A 16,815-nucleotide genomic window follows, 5' to 3' on the forward strand; every position below is an offset into this window, starting at 1 on the left:
TACTTTAAAAAAAAACAAAGCTTTTATTAAGCGTAGTTGTATCAATTGGTTTGGATCAGTCATGTAATTATAAATGTAATAGATCTAGACTAACAACAATAAATCTGTGCGATTAGTAATAGTTTTATTAATTGCTTTTGTTTAGCGCAATTTCATACTTTTAGCTTTGTTAACACGCCATGATCCTATCACTTGATCAGTTGAGAAAGGGGTGGGGGGTGATGAAAGAAAGGGGTTGGGGAGGATGAAAGAAAGGGGTTGGGGGATGAAAGAAAGGGGTTGGGGGATGAAAGAAAGGGGTTGGGGGATGAAAGAAAGGGGTTGGGGGGGAATGAAAAAAAGGGGTTGGGGGGATGAAAGAAAGGGGTTGGGGGGATGAAAGAAAGGGGTTGGGGGATGAAAGAAAGGGGTTGGGGGGGAATGAAAAAAAGGGGTTGGGGGGATGAAAGAAAGGGGTTGGGGGGATGAAAGAAAGGGTTTGGGGGGATGAAAGAAAGGGGTTGGGGGGATGAAAGAAAGGGGTTGGGGGGATGAAAGAAAGGGGTTGGGGGATGAAAGAAAGGGGTTGGGGATGAAAGAAAGGGGTTGGGGGGGAATGAAAAAAAGGGGTTGGGGGGATGAAAGAAAGGGGTTGGGGGGATGAAAGAAAGGGTTTGGGGGGATGAAAGAAAGGGGTTGGGGGGATGAAAGAAAGGGGTTGGGGGGATGAAAGAAAGGGTTTGGGGGGATGAAAGAAAGGGGTTGGGGGGTATCTGGGTGAGTGGTATCTGGAAATTTAGGCACCGGATATTTAGGCACCCGGAAATTTAGGCACCCGGATATTTAGGCACCGGATAATTAGGCACTTTTTGACAAGGCGGAAAATTAGGCACCCGAAAATTAGGCACTCTTTAATTAGCGACCTTAATTTTGAAAGTAGTTTTAAAATGTTAACGTATATGTTATCCTTAGGCTATGGGCTATCGGTGACGCTTTGTCAAAAAGTGCCTAATTATCCGGTGCCTAAATTTCCGGGTGCCTAATTATCCGGGTGCCTAAATTTCGGGTGCCTAAATATCCGGGTGCCTAAATTTCCGGGTGCCTAAATATCCGGTGCCTAAATATCCGTAAATACGCGGTGCCTAATTATCCGGTGCCTAAATTTCCTAAATTCGTGGGTGAGTATTACCGTGATCGTTTTTTTAAATGCATTTAAAGTGTTAACGTAATGATTAGTTTTCTTCTTCTCGCCATCTTGTTCTTGCTACATCCTCTTACAATGAACTTGTCAATCCAATTTGTTGATTCAAAACTTAGAACCCTAATCTTGGATATTTGTATCATGAGTCAAGATCATGACTCATATGTTTGATTACTAAATGAAAGACATAAACATCGTGCATAAAACTTATTAGGCCTATAAGTAGACTAAAGAAATAGCTATCATAAATATGTTTTCAGTTGACAATATATACATATTTAATTAAAACACTGAATCTTTGCACAATAAGGAAATAAATACAACATTTACACGTGATTAGAAAGGCAATAGTGTATCTTATCCACATGCTATTTCAATTCAATTAGGCCTACGCTCCGAAAAATATTAACAGGAACATCCTTTCAAACCATTGCAGTAAAATCGTAAGTTTGTAATGGTCAGTTGTATCTCAAAATGATAATAGCAAGAAAAAGTGTAATGATCAGTTGTATCTCAAAATGATAATAGCAAGAAAAAGTGTAATGATCAGTTGTATCTCAAAATGATAATAGCAAGAAAAAGTGTAATGATCAGTTGTATCTCAAAATGATAATAGCAAGAAAAAGTGTAATGATCAGTTGTATCTCAAAATGATAATAGCAAGAAAAAGTGTAATGATCAGTTGTATCTCAAAATGATAATAGCAAGAAAAAGTGTAATGATCAGTTGTATCTCAAAATGATAATAGCAAGAAAAAGTGTAATGATCAGTTGTATCTCAAAATGATAATAGCAAGAAAAAGTGTAATGATCAGTTGTATCTCAAAATGATAATAGCAAGAAAAAGTGTAATGATCAGTTGTATCTCAAAATGATAATAGCAAGAAAAAGTGTAATGATCAGTTGTATCTCAAAATGATAATAGCAAGAAAAAGTGTAATGATCAGTTGTATCTCAAAATGATAATAGCAAGAAAAAGTGTAATGATCAGTTGTATCTCAAAATGATAATAGCAAGAAAAAGTGTAATGATCAGTTGTATCTCAAAATGATCATAGCAAGAAAAAGTGTAATGATCAGTTGTATCTCAAAATGATAATAGCAAGAAAAAGTGTAATGATCAGTTGTATCTCAAAATGATCATAGCAAGAAAAAGTGTAATGATCAGTTGTATCTCAAAATGATCATAGCAAGAAAAAGTGTAATGATCAGTTGTATCTCAAAATGATAATAGCAAGAAAAAGTGTAATGATCAGTTGTATCTCAAAATGATCATAGCAAGAAAAAGTGTAATGATCAGTTGTATCTCAAAATGATCATAGCAAGAAAAAGTGTAATGATCAGTTGTATCTCAAAATGATCATAGCAAGAAAAAGTGTAATGATCAGTTGTATCTCAAAATGATAATAGCAAGAAAAAGTGTAATGATCAGTTGTATCTCAAAATGATCATAGCAAGAAAAAGTGTAATGATCAGTTGTATCTCAAAATGATCATAGCAAGAAAAAGTGTAATGATCAGTTGTATCTCAAAATGATCATAGCAAGAAAAAGTGTAATGATCAGTTGTATCTCAAAATGATAATAGCAAGAAAAAGTGTAATGATCAGTTGTATCTCAAAATGATAATAGCAAGAAAAAGTGTAATGATCAGTTGTATCTCAAAATGATAATAGCAAGAAAAAGTGTAATGATCAGTTGTATCTCAAAATGATAATAGCAAGAAAAAGTGTAATGATCAGTTGTATCTCAAAATGATAATAGCAAGAAAAAGTGTAATGATCAGTTGTATCTCAAAATGATAATAGCAAGAAAAAGTGTAATGATCAGTTGTATCTCAAAATGATAATAGCAAGAAAAAGTGTAATGATCAGTTGTATCTCAAAATGATAATAGCAAGAAAAAGTGTAATGATCAGTTGTATCTCAAAATGATAATAGCAAGAAAAAGTGTAATGATCAGTTGTATCTCAAAATGATCATAGCAAGAAAAAGTGTAATGATCAGTTGTATCTCAAAATGATCATAGCAAGAAAAAGTGTAATGATCAGTTGTATCTCAAAATGATCATAGCAAGAAAAAGTGTAATGATCAGTTGTATCTCAAAATGATAATAGCAAGAAAAAGTGTAATGATCAGTTGTATCTCAAAATGATCATAGCAAGAAAAAGTGTAATGATCAGTTGTATCTCAAAATGATCATAGCAAGAAAAAGTGTAATGATCAGTTGTATCTCAAAATGATCATAGCAAGAAAAAGTGTAATGATCAGTTGTATCTCAAAATGATAATAGCAAGAAAAAGTGTAATGATCAGTTGTATCTCAAAATGATAATAGCAAGAAAAAGTGTAATGATCAGTTGTATCTCAAAATGATCATAGCAAGAAAAAGTGTAATGATCAGTTGTATCTCAAAATGATCATAGCAAGAAAAAGTGTAATGATCAGTTGTATCTCAAAATGATCATAGCAAGAAAAAGTGTAATGATCAGTTGTATCTCAAAATGATAATAGCAAGAAAAAGTGTAATGATCAGTTGTATCTCAAAATGATAATAGCAAGAAAAAGTGTAATGATCAGTTGTATCTCAAAATGATAATAGCAAGAAAAAGTGTAATGATCAGTTGTATCTCAAAATGATAATAGCAAGAAAAAGTGTAATGATCAGTTGTATCTCAAAATGATAATAGCAAGAAAAAGTGTAATGATCAGTTGTATCTCAAAATGATAATAGCAAGAAAAAGTGTAATGATCAGTTGTATCTCAAAATGATAATAGCAAGAAAAAGTGTAATGATCAGTTGTATCTCAAAATGATAATAGCAAGAAAAAGTGTAATGATCAGTTGTATCTCAAAATGATAATAGCAAGAAAAAGTGTAATGATCAGTTGTATCTCAAAATGATCATAGCAAGAAAAAGTGTAATGATCAGTTGTATCTCAAAATGATCATAGCAAGAAAAAGTGTAATGATCAGTTGTATCTCAAAATGATCATAGCAAGAAAAAGTGTAATGATCAGTTGTATCTCAAAATGATCATAGCAAGAAAAAGTGTAATGATCAGTTGTATCTCAAAATGATAATAGCAAGAAAAAGTGTAATGATCAGTTGTATCTCAAAATGATCATAGCAAGAAAAAGTGTAATGATCAGTTGTATCTCAAAATGATCATAGCAAGAAAAAGTGTAATGATCAGTTGTATCTCAAAATGATCATAGCAAGAAAAAGTGTAATGATCAGTTGTATCTCAAAATGATAATAGCAAGAAAAAGTGTAATGATCAGTTGTATCTCAAAATGATAATAGCAAGAAAAAGTGTAATGATCAGTTGTATCTCAAAATGATAATAGCAAGAAAAAGTGTAATGATCAGTTGTATCTCAAAATGATAATAGCAAGAAAAAGTGTAATGATCAGTTGTATCTCAAAATGATAATAGCAAGAAAAAGTGTAATGATCAGTTGTATCTCAAAATGATAATAGCAAGAAAAAGTGTAATGATCAGTTGTATCTCAAAATGATAATAGCAAGAAAAAGTGTAATGATCAGTTGTATCTCAAAATGATAATAGCAAGAAAAAGTGTAATGATCAGTTGTATCTCAAAATGATAATAGCAAGAAAAAGTGTAATGATCAGTTGTATCTCAAAATGATCATAGCAAGAAAAAGTGTAATGATCAGTTGTATCTCAAAATGATCATAGCAAGAAAAAGTGTAATGATCAGTTGTATCTCAAAATGATAATAGCAAGAAAAAGTGTAATGATCAGTTGTATCTCAAAATGATCATAGCAAGAAAAAGTGTAATGATCAGTTGTATCTCAAAATGATCATAGCAAGAAAAAGTGTAATGATCAGTTGTATCTCAAAATGATCATAGCAAGAAAAAGTGTAATGATCAGTTGTATCTCAAAATGATAATAGCAAGAAAAAGTGTAATGATCAGTTGTATCTCAAAATGATCATAGCAAGAAAAAGTGTAATGATCAGTTGTATCTCAAAATGATCATAGCAAGAAAAAGTGTAATGATCAGTTGTATCTCAAAATGATCATAGCAAGAAAAAGTGTAATGATCAGTTGTATCTCAAAATGATAATAGCAAGAAAAAGTGTAATGATCAGTTGTATCTCAAAATGATCATAGCAAGAAAAAGTGTAATGATCAGTTGTATCTCAAAATGATCATAGCAAGAAAAAGTGTAATGATCAGTTGTATCTCAAAATGATCATAGCAAGAAAAAGTGTAATGATCAGTTGTATCTCAAAATGATCATAGCAAGAAAAAGTGTAATGATCAGTTGTATCTCAAAATGATCATAGCAAGAAAAAGTGTAATGATCAGTTGTATCTCAAAATGATCATAGCAAGAAAAAGTGTAATGATCAGTTGTATCTCAAAATGATAATAGCAAGAAAAAGTGTAATGATCAGTTGTATCTCAAAATGATCATAGCAAGAAAAAGTGTAATGATCAGTTGTATCTCAAAATGATCATAGCAAGAAAAAGTGTAATGATCAGTTGTATCTCAAAATGATAATAGCAAGAAAAAGTGTAATGATCAGTTGTATCTCAAAATGATCATAGCAAGAAAAAGTGTAATGATCAGTTGTATCTCAAAATGATCATAGCAAGAAAAAGTGTAATGATCAGTTGTATCTCAAAATGATAATAGCAAGAAAAAGTGTAATGATCAGTTGTATCTCAAAATGATCATAGCAAGAAAAAGTGTAATGATCAGTTGTATCTCAAAATGATCATAGCAAGAAAAAGTGTAATGATCAGTTGTATCTCAAAATGATCATAGCAAGAAAAAGTGTAATGATCAGTTGTATCTCAAAATGATAATAGCAAGAAAAAGTGTAATGATCAGTTGTATCTCAAAATGATCATAGCAAGAAAAAGTGTAATGATCAGTTGTATCTCAAAATGATCATAGCAAGAAAAAGTGTAATGATCAGTTGTATCTCAAAATGATCATAGCAAGAAAAAGTGTAATGATCAGTTGTATCTCAAAATGATAATAGCAAGAAAAAGTGTAATGATCAGTTGTATCTCAAAATGATCATAGCAAGAAAAAGTGTAATGATCAGTTGTATCTCAAAATGATCATAGCAAGAAAAAGTGTAATGATCAGTTGTATCTCAAAATGATCATAGCAAGAAAAAGTGTAATGATCAGTTGTATCTCAAAATGATAATAGCAAGAAAAAGTGTAATGATCAGTTGTATCTCAAAATGATCATAGCAAGAAAAAGTGTAATGATCAGTTGTATCTCAAAATGATAATAGCAAGAAAAAGTGTAATGATCAGTTGTATCTCAAAATGATCATAGCAAGAAAAAGTGTAATGATATGAGCGTCAGCTATAGGAAAGAAACCATCAAATGTATTGCACTGGTTCACAGAAATCCCTGATAGTAAAATGTAGGCCTATTATCTACCCTGACCCACTAAATGAATAACTTTAACACGTTGTAAATGTAGGCCTATTATCTACCCTGACCCACTAAATGAATAACTTTAACACGTTGTAAATATAGGCTTATATGCTAAGAGATTAGGAAAAATAATGTTATAATTGTCTGTAGGTTTCTTTTCTTTTTCATTACATTCTTTAAAAATCCCGAAACCAACTGTCCGAGCTTACAGCGCTCCCGCAGACCCTAGCTGGGCAAGGGAAGTGTACAATTTATTTTTAGTGGAGAATGTATACAAATGGTAAAAGTTTGAGAAACACTGCATTTAAGTGTTTTCCCGTGTTGTCAATAAGACAGGTTAACTTAATTTACATTGAAAATATTCACGTCGTTGTTTTTTCCCACTGCTTAATTGTAATGTATTTAGATATAGATCTATATCCTTCTGGCATTTGTGATAATGAGAAGTCAGTCCATCTTGAATAAGTCAACGTGTTTACTTCACAGGGACATATTGACTTTACAGTTGGCTGGTTTGAAAGTCATGTTTTAGTCAATCCAAACTGACAGTACTTGAAATCACACTTCTTGTTATGTGACACACACACGTTATAAGTTCATAATCCACTAGGTCTTTATCGAATGATCAACAACAAAAAACTACATGTCTCTACTTGTAGTGGACATATACTGGTCACTTGTTGTCCTCTTTAAACAAGACTTTATGGGCGTGGTTGTGTCTCTTGATCTGCTGTTCACATCGGGCAAGTCTGGGCAAGAAAGTTCGGATATTGTCCAGCTTTTAACACGCCGTTGGTCAACAATGCTTTCGTGTCTCGACACGCTCTCCTCGTAGGGTGGCGGGCCGTCTGTAGCAACCAAGGGATGCAACTGAGAGTCACGACTCACTCTGTCCATCCATTTTTTCCGGAGTTTTGCCCCTTCGTCACTCGCATGACGCCGTAACACGGGGAGCCTGTTCTTTAGCGAGCTTCGAGGGAACACACATTGATCTAATCTCAAATTGAAGTGAACTTTCCTTCTCCCATCCATGCAATCGTCCTCCCTATCTTGTGGGAGATCACCGTTCAGTTTGGGCCAGTCTTTGCAGATCTCAGTGCATCGGTGACACAGAAAAAAATCTACCATACCAGATTCCCCGTGGTCGAAAGAACCATACATCTTATCCCTGTAATGTAATAAGAATATAAATATAGTATCGATATAATTAAAAAACAAACAAACTCAAATCCGATCCCAATCTTTTCAAGTGATTCTACGCTTCCATTTAAAATGGATGGCAAAGTACACTCAGCCTGAGTGGTGTGGTCAAAAACAGAGGCATAAAAATAATTTCTCAGGCCCTTCACATATTCAAGTATATTCAGATAGTTGACTAATAAATCTACTTAGGCCTATGATCTTATTTAGTAAGCAACATTTTTTTTTGTCATATAAGCTAGACCATTATAAGATCTTTTTTCTTTTTCTAAATACAGTGTACCGGTACATTATTTTTAAAAAAGTGGAAGAGGTATATTAATGTTGAATAATATTTGGGAGAGGGGGGAGTAGGACTCACTGTAGGAAAGAAGATAACTAATCAAAATATCAGTGGGAGAAAAAAAGCGGAAGTAAATTAATACAATATATTATTGTGGAGGTGGTGGCTGATCAGTAAAGTGCTTGGCTTCCAAACTGGGGTCCGTGGTTCGAATCCTGATGAAGAGTGGGATTTTTTTTTTCTGGATTTTCGGGTGTCTCTGAGTCCACCAACTCTAATGGGTACCTGACGTAAGTTCGGTATAAGTAAAGGCGGTTGGTCGTTGTGCTGGCCACATGACACCCTCGTTAACCTGTAGCCACAGAAACATGACCTTTACATCATCTGCCCTATAGACTACAAGGTCTGAAAGGGAAACTTTATTTTGATTAAATACATTTATTTCCAATCTCTATGATTGCAAAAGTAATATTTTAAGCCCCCCCCCCCTAGTAATACTTGCGAGCCACTAGAAATATAAATTTTAAAAAATCAATGGATACCTGGAATGTACGGTGACATCGGTAATGACGTAGCCTGTCGTGACGTCATATGTTGCCAGTATGTCGCAGATCAACAGTTGACCATCAGTAACTAAGTATGTGAAATGGGAAAATGTACTGAGATGTTCTGATTCAGAAACGTCCACATCATTCCAAGGCGGCCACTCGGACCAAGGGCAGTATAAGTAGAGAGCATCTGTTGGTACACAGCATACATACACACATTAAACAACTTGTTTTGTTTGGAAACTACCTTTTTTTTTAACAATGAAAATACGTTGATATATATTTGTGCTGTAGACTACAGTAGGAAATTATTGTGCTTATCGAAGGAAGAGCTTCTGTTATTTTAGAATAAAAAAGTTGTCACTCGTGTTACAATGACATTAGCGTAAACATTTCGAGCTGCACTCAACATTACATTGTCGTGATGATAAAGAGCTATGCTAATTAGTACATTTAGGTAACGATACGAAGCTGTGCTAAATCTAACTTGTCGTGATGACATTGAGATGAGCTAAATACGACATAACGATGTACATAGATCTTTGCTTAAGATTAAAGTCGGCAATGGTACAGAACTATTCTTAGTATCACAATGGCGTGAAAATGAGCTGTTCTGAGTGCTACATAGGAATCAGAGTGACAATCTCATACGACAGACATTTCGGTAGCATGGTACTTACGACATAATGCCACACGAGACGAATGTGGAAGATTAAATGAATGATGTACTGTCCTGACATTACATGAGACCGGCGAGACACATTTAATAATCGTAATAATCGTGTACTGACATTGCATGACATCGACGTAACAGATTTAATAAATCGTATACTGACAGTACTTTACAAAGGCGTGAATTAAGAGATACTGACAATAAATAGCATGGATGTCACATCAGCTTGCCAAACTGACGTGAGAATAGTGTTGAAGAATGAGACATTAAAATAGAACTGATCGAATGCCCGACAAGGCAAAAATCTATATTTCACAAACCCAGTGCCATTTACGTCCTAGCAATATTGATGAGATTAAAGATCTGTTTTAGTGTCGATGCTCTGAGTATCAGTGAGATAATGTAAATGTACTAAGTGTCGATGCTCTGAGTTTCAGTGGGATAGTATAAATGTAGGCCTACTAAGTGTCGATGCTCTGAGTATCACTGAGATAATGTAAATGTACAAAGTGTCGATGCTCTGAGTATCAGTGGGATAGTATAAATGTACAAAGTGTCGATGTTCTGAGTATCAGTGAGATAATGTAAATGTACTAAGTGTCGATGTTCTGAGTATCAGTGAGATAATGTAAATGTACTAAGTGTCGATGTTCTGAGTATCAGTGAGATAATGTAAATGTACAAAGGGTCGAAGTTCTGAGTATCAGTGAGATAATGTAAATGTACTAAGGGTCGATGTTCTGAGTATCAGTGAGATAATGTAAATGTACTAAGTGTCGATGTTCTGAGTATCAGTGAGATAATGTAAATGTACAAAGTGTCGATGCTCTGAGTATCAGTGGGATAGTATAAATGTACAAAGTGTCGATGTTCTGAGTATCAGTGAGATAATGTAAATGTACTAAGTGTCGATGTTCTGAGTATCAGTGAGATAATGTAAATGTACTAAGTGTCGATGTTCTGAGTATCAGTGAGATAATGTAAATGTACTAAGTGTCGATGTTCTGAGTATCAGTGAGATAATGTAAATGTACAAAGGGTCGAAGTTCTGAGTATCAGTGAGATAATGTAAATGTACTAAGGGTCGATGTTCTGAGTATCAGTGAGATAATGTAAATGTACTAAGTGTCGATGTTCTGAGTATCAGTGAGATAATGTAAATGTACTAAGTGTCGATGTTCTGAGTATCAGTGAGATAATGTAAATGTACAAAGTGTCGAAGTTCTGAGTATCAGTGAGATAATGTAAATGTACTAAGGGTCGATGTTCTGAGTATCAGTGAGATAATGTAAATGTACAAAGTGTCGATGTTCTGAGTATCAGTGAGATAATGTAAATGTACTAAGTGTCGATGTTCTGAGTATCAGTGAGATAATGTAAATGTACTAAGTGTCGATGTTCTGAGTATCAGTGAGATAATGTAAATGTACTAAGTGTCGATGTTCTGAGTATCAGTGAGATAATGTAAATGTACAAAGTGTCGAAGTTCTGAGTATCAGTGAGATAATGTAAATGTACTAAGGGTCGATGTTCTGAGTATCAGTGAGATAATGTAAATGTACTAAGTGTCGATGTTCTGAGTATCAGTGAGATAATGTAAATGTACTAAGTGTCGATGTTCTGAGTATCAGTGAGATAATGTAAATGTACAAAGTGTCGAAGTTCTGAGTATCAGTGAGATAATGTAAATGTACTAAGGGTCGATGTTCTGAGTATCAGTGAGATAATGTAAATGTACAAAGTGTCGATGTTCTGAGTATCAGTGAGATAATGTAAATGTACAAAGTGTCGATGCTCTGAGTATCAGTGGGATAATGTAAATGTACTAAGTGTCGATGCTCTGAGTATCAGTGGGATAATGTAAATGTACTAAGTGTCGATGCTCTGAGTATCAGTGGGATAGTGTAAATGTACTAAATGCCATTGAAAGGACTAAATGTTTTTAAGCATGCCAGTATACTAGGTTTGTGCACACATTTAAAAGCAACCATGACTGTGCTGGTTCAGCCACAAGGCAGATGGATTCATCCCAGAAGATAATACCTATGCAGAGCTTGCCGATGAAACCAGACAAGAGACGTTCTTTGCTAAACGACCGATACAAGATGTTTGCAAGCGGCAAATGACAACCACAGCTATCAATGAGAGGACGTGGTCCAGGTAATGTATACATGTAGAGTCACGGACTGTGAGAGATGACATAACCATTGCTGAAAGCAAAAGGGACCGAGACGGGCGTGATTGGAAGAGGAAAGCTACCTTGACATCTAGTCAAAAGATTGAATCAACATATACTGGAAAGATCTGTTGCAGTCTGCCACTGTTCAACCACAACAAAATACGCTTCTTAGAAGAAATGAAATTAATATGTACAACTACCAAGCTCATCCAGTGTCTCTCGAAACAAAAGGATACCATTCAGTGATCTAAAGTAGATAACCTGCATTTATCATAAATGTTGTTGGTTGTTTTTTTTTTTTATTCAACGGGTTATATCTTAAAATTTAATGCTGTCTTTAAAGAAGGAATTATGTACACCTCTTTAAATAATAGCTATTATTATTCTACCTGGAACATGTTCCTCAACAGAAACCCAGTCATCTTTGTTGAGGACAGTGTAACCATGGCGACGCTCTAGCCACTTGTTGACCTTTGACACTTTGTCCATTTGGACAAGACAAGAAGGGATAACCTAGAAAATAAACAGCCAGGGGAGAGTAGTCATTATTGCGAGCAGCAGATGTGTAGAAGACTTATAAAGTCCCTAGAGTTAAAATAAAAATAATGGCATCGAAGAGAATAGGTATTTGTAAGCCCTCTTTCTCTCTCTAACTTACATTTTGACATCTCTCTCTCTCTAAGTCTCTCTCTATATACACTGTCTCCCTCTTTCTCTCTCACACACATTTCGACATATACATATATATATATATATATATATATATATATATATATATATATATTCTCTACCCCTTTCCTTCTCTTTTTCTCTCTACCCTGTCTTTTTCTCTTCTAATATCTCTAGATTTCTTTTGAAGGTCAGGTATCTAGTGTTAAATTAAATAAAATAAGAACGTAGATTTACGGAGTAATTGTCCACGCTTGATCCCTTTGTGTTTTGGACATAAGATTTTTTTTATTTATTAGGTTAAAGCATTGTAGAAGTTTAATAAGCATTTCAAAAATATTTTACATCTATTTGTCATTGTCAGGTCCGAATAATTTTATGTTTTATTGCTCAAAAATACTAGTATAGCTATAAATATATAAAGATTTGCCGCTGAGGGTTTTAACAACAATTTATATACTATATATAAAAATACAATCAACATAAATAAGGACACCTCCAGATCTCTATATGTATTGGCTATTGCATTAAAAAAAATTAGAAATAATACGTTTGAATTTGTAAACGCACATGTATTATTCCTCTCCCACGTGACCTCCTGGGGCATAGCTGACGTGGAACATTTTTGTAAAACGCAACTATCAATATTTGAAACATCTTCAATGAATCTCTCAAAAGGAAAAAGGCGAAGAAGGGGTAAAACAAAAACACGAGTCTAAACACTTTCCTGTCTGCAATGCCTGCACAAAGAGTCAGAGTTACTCACAGTTAGCTCAGGTCCAGAAGGGAATGTCTCTTTGAATTTTGTAGCCATTTCTCTCGTCTTCTTGGCGTTGTCAGTCTCTTGTTGCCAATTCTCTCGAGTATTTGGCAAGTTGGTGAAAGCCTTCACTGTCACCTTCTCCCACTGCCTAGCACCTTGGCCAAGCAAAACACCTCTGTACGTGGTTTTCTTGCACCCTCTGTGGAACGGTTTGGCATGGAGTCCGACCTGACAGATAATAATTACGACTTTAAATTACGTTTTAAATTCATGATATCAACAAAAATAGGGGCAAACAAATGTATTTACTAACTTGTCATGAAGTTGTTCAGGAAATGAGTTTAAAAAAAAAAAAAAAACAACTCGCGAGATCTTTGAGCTTCATGTGGCAGGGAAATGTTTACCTGTTATCTGTTTTTAGATCTAGTTGATAACGAAGGTGTTGTATGACCAGCACAATCACAAAACGATTTAAATGTGACGCAAGTTAGTTACCAGAGATATATCTATCTGAATAGTGTAAATATTTGTGCAAGATGTTTATATATAAATATAAAGGATTAACTAGAAGCAAAATAACGTGGAACAATGGAAGGAACATTAAAAAAAAACAGCATGGAACTAAAGAAGCAAAGAAGGCTAACGTGGTCTATTGGGTCAACCGGTCAAATGTGATGTCTTTACTTTGGCGGCGGGAAAAAACTTTAATGTCTCACTAGTTGTCCAAACAAAATGGAAAAGAGTTGTCACCCCTCTCCCGAAAATGCCTTTCCTTCTGTTTGGTACATCGGGGACAAGACAATTCGTTCAATGACATTTCGTTCACCGACAAATCGTTCACGACTTTTCGTCCACCAGACATTTCAAAATAGAATCATCTTAAAATTAAATTTCACTTACGTCATCAACACGGCTTAGCGGGAAATTAAACGCCCTCGACAAATGTTTCCTTCATAGACATAGAACCTTTGTATTCAGTAGGCCTACAGTGTTGAATTAATAAAGAGACATACAGGAATATTGTATGTCAACTCATAACTGGACTGTTTAGAGAACTTAATTATGCACAGCACACTGGTAAGACTGTGTGCAATAACGAAGCATTACAAGAAATAAATATAATGAACAATAATGGATAATAATTATATTTATAAAGGAGGATTGATTAAAAAAAAACACTTTGTTACTTGTTTCTTGGTTAATGTTCGAATAATAATTTTTGAATTACAATGCAAATGCTAATGATTTTTCGTCTTTGAGAAAACAACAACTTGAAAACATATTCATATAAGACGACAAGGAGGCTATATTTTAAGCAGTCGAGGAGAAGACATTTGAAGGATTAAATATACTTTATTTCTTTTTTTTTTTTTAAATCTTGTTTTCTTCGAACTGTCGTCACGAGGGTCTCAAGTTTGAATGCTGCCACCTGGCGCCAGGACATAACAATCTTCTCTAGCTCAGGAAAGACCAAAACATCAAAAACAAAACTTCACTTCACTAGTCTATATGTTTTGAAGTCGTGAATAGAAATATCAAGCTTGATTCACTGGAAAAGCACGCCATCCAAGCTCAACTTGCTTCATAACTAACCAACAGACACGCAATAGGACGTAATAATCTTTTTTGAAGTAACGTCTGTATTTTATAACAGAAGATGACATCTATAATCGTTTTTAAAAAGAAGTAGGGTTGAAATACTGTCAACTTTGAGACTTTAACGTTAGAACAAATGTTACCTAAGCAACAATGATTTATAAATAGAAATGTGCACGCATACAATACAAGATCATGAAGATGTTAGCAGATAGGTAACACTGGTCTATAATCCCCTGTCTGTTACAGTCTGTAAAATAAGAACACTTTTAGTATTGCAATAGAGTATGGATGTTAGGGTGGTGACTTACCCAGTATTTATAGCCATCCTCTCCATGTAGACATAGAGTCTCAGAGGTCATTGCTTGGCCCATACTTAATACACACTGGATTTTATGCTTTGTTTGGACTGAATGAGATTCAGACCAGTAGCCAGCTGAGCTAGCAGAACGTTGCAGCCCACAGGTCGCTATCAATAATGAGTTTTGAAGTGTGTGTCTAAAGCGTACCTGGGTGTGCTGTTGTGGTGTGTGACTAGCGTACCAGATAGTAGCTGTGCTTACACGCGCGTTATAATCACACGCACGCACACACTCACGCAGTCACGCGCTCGATGCAGTGGTGTACGACGGGTAGTAGGGATGCGCGTCATTTTGGGCGGGGCAGCGTTTCTCGACTTCATTATTTAGTTTAACATCCAATGTGACGAAATCTATGCCAACAACTGTTACAGAGGATGCAGGCACTGAATCGATATAAAACCATATCACATACACACACGAGCGTTTTTAGATGCCCCCGAAAGGGGAAAAGAAGCTATTAGTTTTGGGTGGAATGTCTGTCCGTCCGTCCGTCCCGTTTAGATCTCGTAAACTAGAAAAGATAGTGAAAATCCGATATCATGATATTTTAGACAAATTCTGAATCAACGGCTACTTTTTTCTTTTCTAAAAGCGAAAAATCTAATTTTTTAAATCACTTATGCAAGCAGTTTTGTTCATAAAAAATACACCACTTTTACAACTATTCACTATTAATAGTAAATAACTCGGGAGGCTCTTTAGTAGGAGGAGAAAACAGTGTACCATATTTCTAACACATTTATGCAAACGGTTTTAGATTTTTTTGTCAAAACATTATTATTGTTTTTTTACATTTGCTAAGTTAAGTAAGTTCTGTCATACTAACTACTACATTTACACAAAAAATGTTTACTTTTTTAAAATAGAAAACAAGATTACAAAGAGAGTTTGTGTTACACAAACTCAGAGGCGGCCCCCGTCGAAGTCGGATCCCTGTCGGATCTGCATATTCGCAAATAATATTCAAGAGGTGATTTAATTTTGATGGTCAAAAGTAATAATGTTTCAAAGATTCATTTGCCGTAAATTTAAATTTAAATTAAATAAAAAATAGTAGATTAGTTTTAGTATATTAAAACATTACAATATTGATCAAAACGTCGCAATAATTTTTAGGTATGAACACAATTGAAAAGTTTATATAATAGATTGTTCCGGATGTTTGTATAAATAGTAAAAGAAAAAGAGAATTTCAGATAAATGTAATGCCGTTGATTAAATTTTTTGGATGGTCTCGTATAAAAATTAGATGTACTACAGCCATGTGGAGAGATTTTCATACCTTACTTTGGTGTTTGGATTCTGTTTTCCTTAAAAATCGGAACATAATATTAACGATAATTAGATTTTTACATGTTTTAGGTAGAAAGTTAAATGTACTGTAAGAGAGTAGTGAGTTAAAATATTTTTCATAAAAATCCGTAAAAACATTATTTCGTAAATGAGAAGATTATTTGTTTATTAATTAGAAGAGGGAGTTCAAACAATCATTTGGCGTTAGTAGATTTTTAAATAAATTCGGAAATTTCTGGCGACGATTTGTAAGAAACAAAATCCGGAACTTTCTTTATCGATTACAAAACTTCTATGTTATGTTTTAGCAAGAAAATTAAATGTCTAAAAAGTAATTTTCAGTAATCAATTCTAGTAAATTACTTTTTTTTAAAGCCCTGAAAAACCTATTGTCGATATTTTAAAAATTTGTTTAAAGATGAAAATACGGAACAATTTGATATTGATAACCAAATTATAGTGACGCATTGTCAAATAATATAAGTGTAATATTAGTAAATTATGCGATTTCAAACAATCATTAGGCATAATTCATGTTTTATAAAACAATATCCGGAACATTTTTACACTTAATGAAATATAAGTCAGTATAGAGATTATGATTTAGCATTAATATGCTATTTACATAAAAAACGGAACA

The 16,815-nt window shown here is 34.1% G+C and overlaps 1 protein-coding gene across 1 annotated transcript; it reads right to left on the minus strand.

Annotated features, from left to right (window-relative positions):
• On the minus strand, positions 1-15,081 carry LOC106059637 (uncharacterized). Its single transcript, XM_013217309.2, has 5 exons — positions 14,832-15,081; positions 12,928-13,152; positions 11,882-12,005; positions 8,635-8,830; positions 1-7,777 (listed from the first exon to the last, which is right to left on the minus strand). Exons 1-5 carry the CDS (start codon positions 14,892-14,894, stop codon positions 7,249-7,251), a joined length of 1,137 nt encoding a protein of 378 aa, XP_013072763.2. The 5' UTR covers positions 14,895-15,081; the 3' UTR covers positions 1-7,248.
• Positions 15,082-16,815: the final 1,734 nt, after the last annotated feature.

This window comes from Biomphalaria glabrata, chromosome 5, assembly GCF_947242115.1.
Source record: "Biomphalaria glabrata chromosome 5, xgBioGlab47.1, whole genome shotgun sequence".
NCBI lineage: Eukaryota > Metazoa > Mollusca > Gastropoda > Planorbidae > Biomphalaria > Biomphalaria glabrata.

Coding starts and splice junctions, on each gene's coding strand:
- LOC106059637 (XM_013217309.2), bottom strand. CDS start 14,894: ATGGGCCAAGCAATGACCTCTGAGACTCTATGTCTACATGGAGAGGAT. Junction 8,831..11,881: donor TGTTGAGGAACATGTTCCAG/GTAGAATAATAA, acceptor GTGTACCAACAG/ATGCTCTCTACTTATACTGC. Junction 7,778..8,634: donor GATGTCACCGTACATTCCAG/GTATCCATTGAT, acceptor ATTACATTACAG/GGATAAGATGTATGGTTCTT.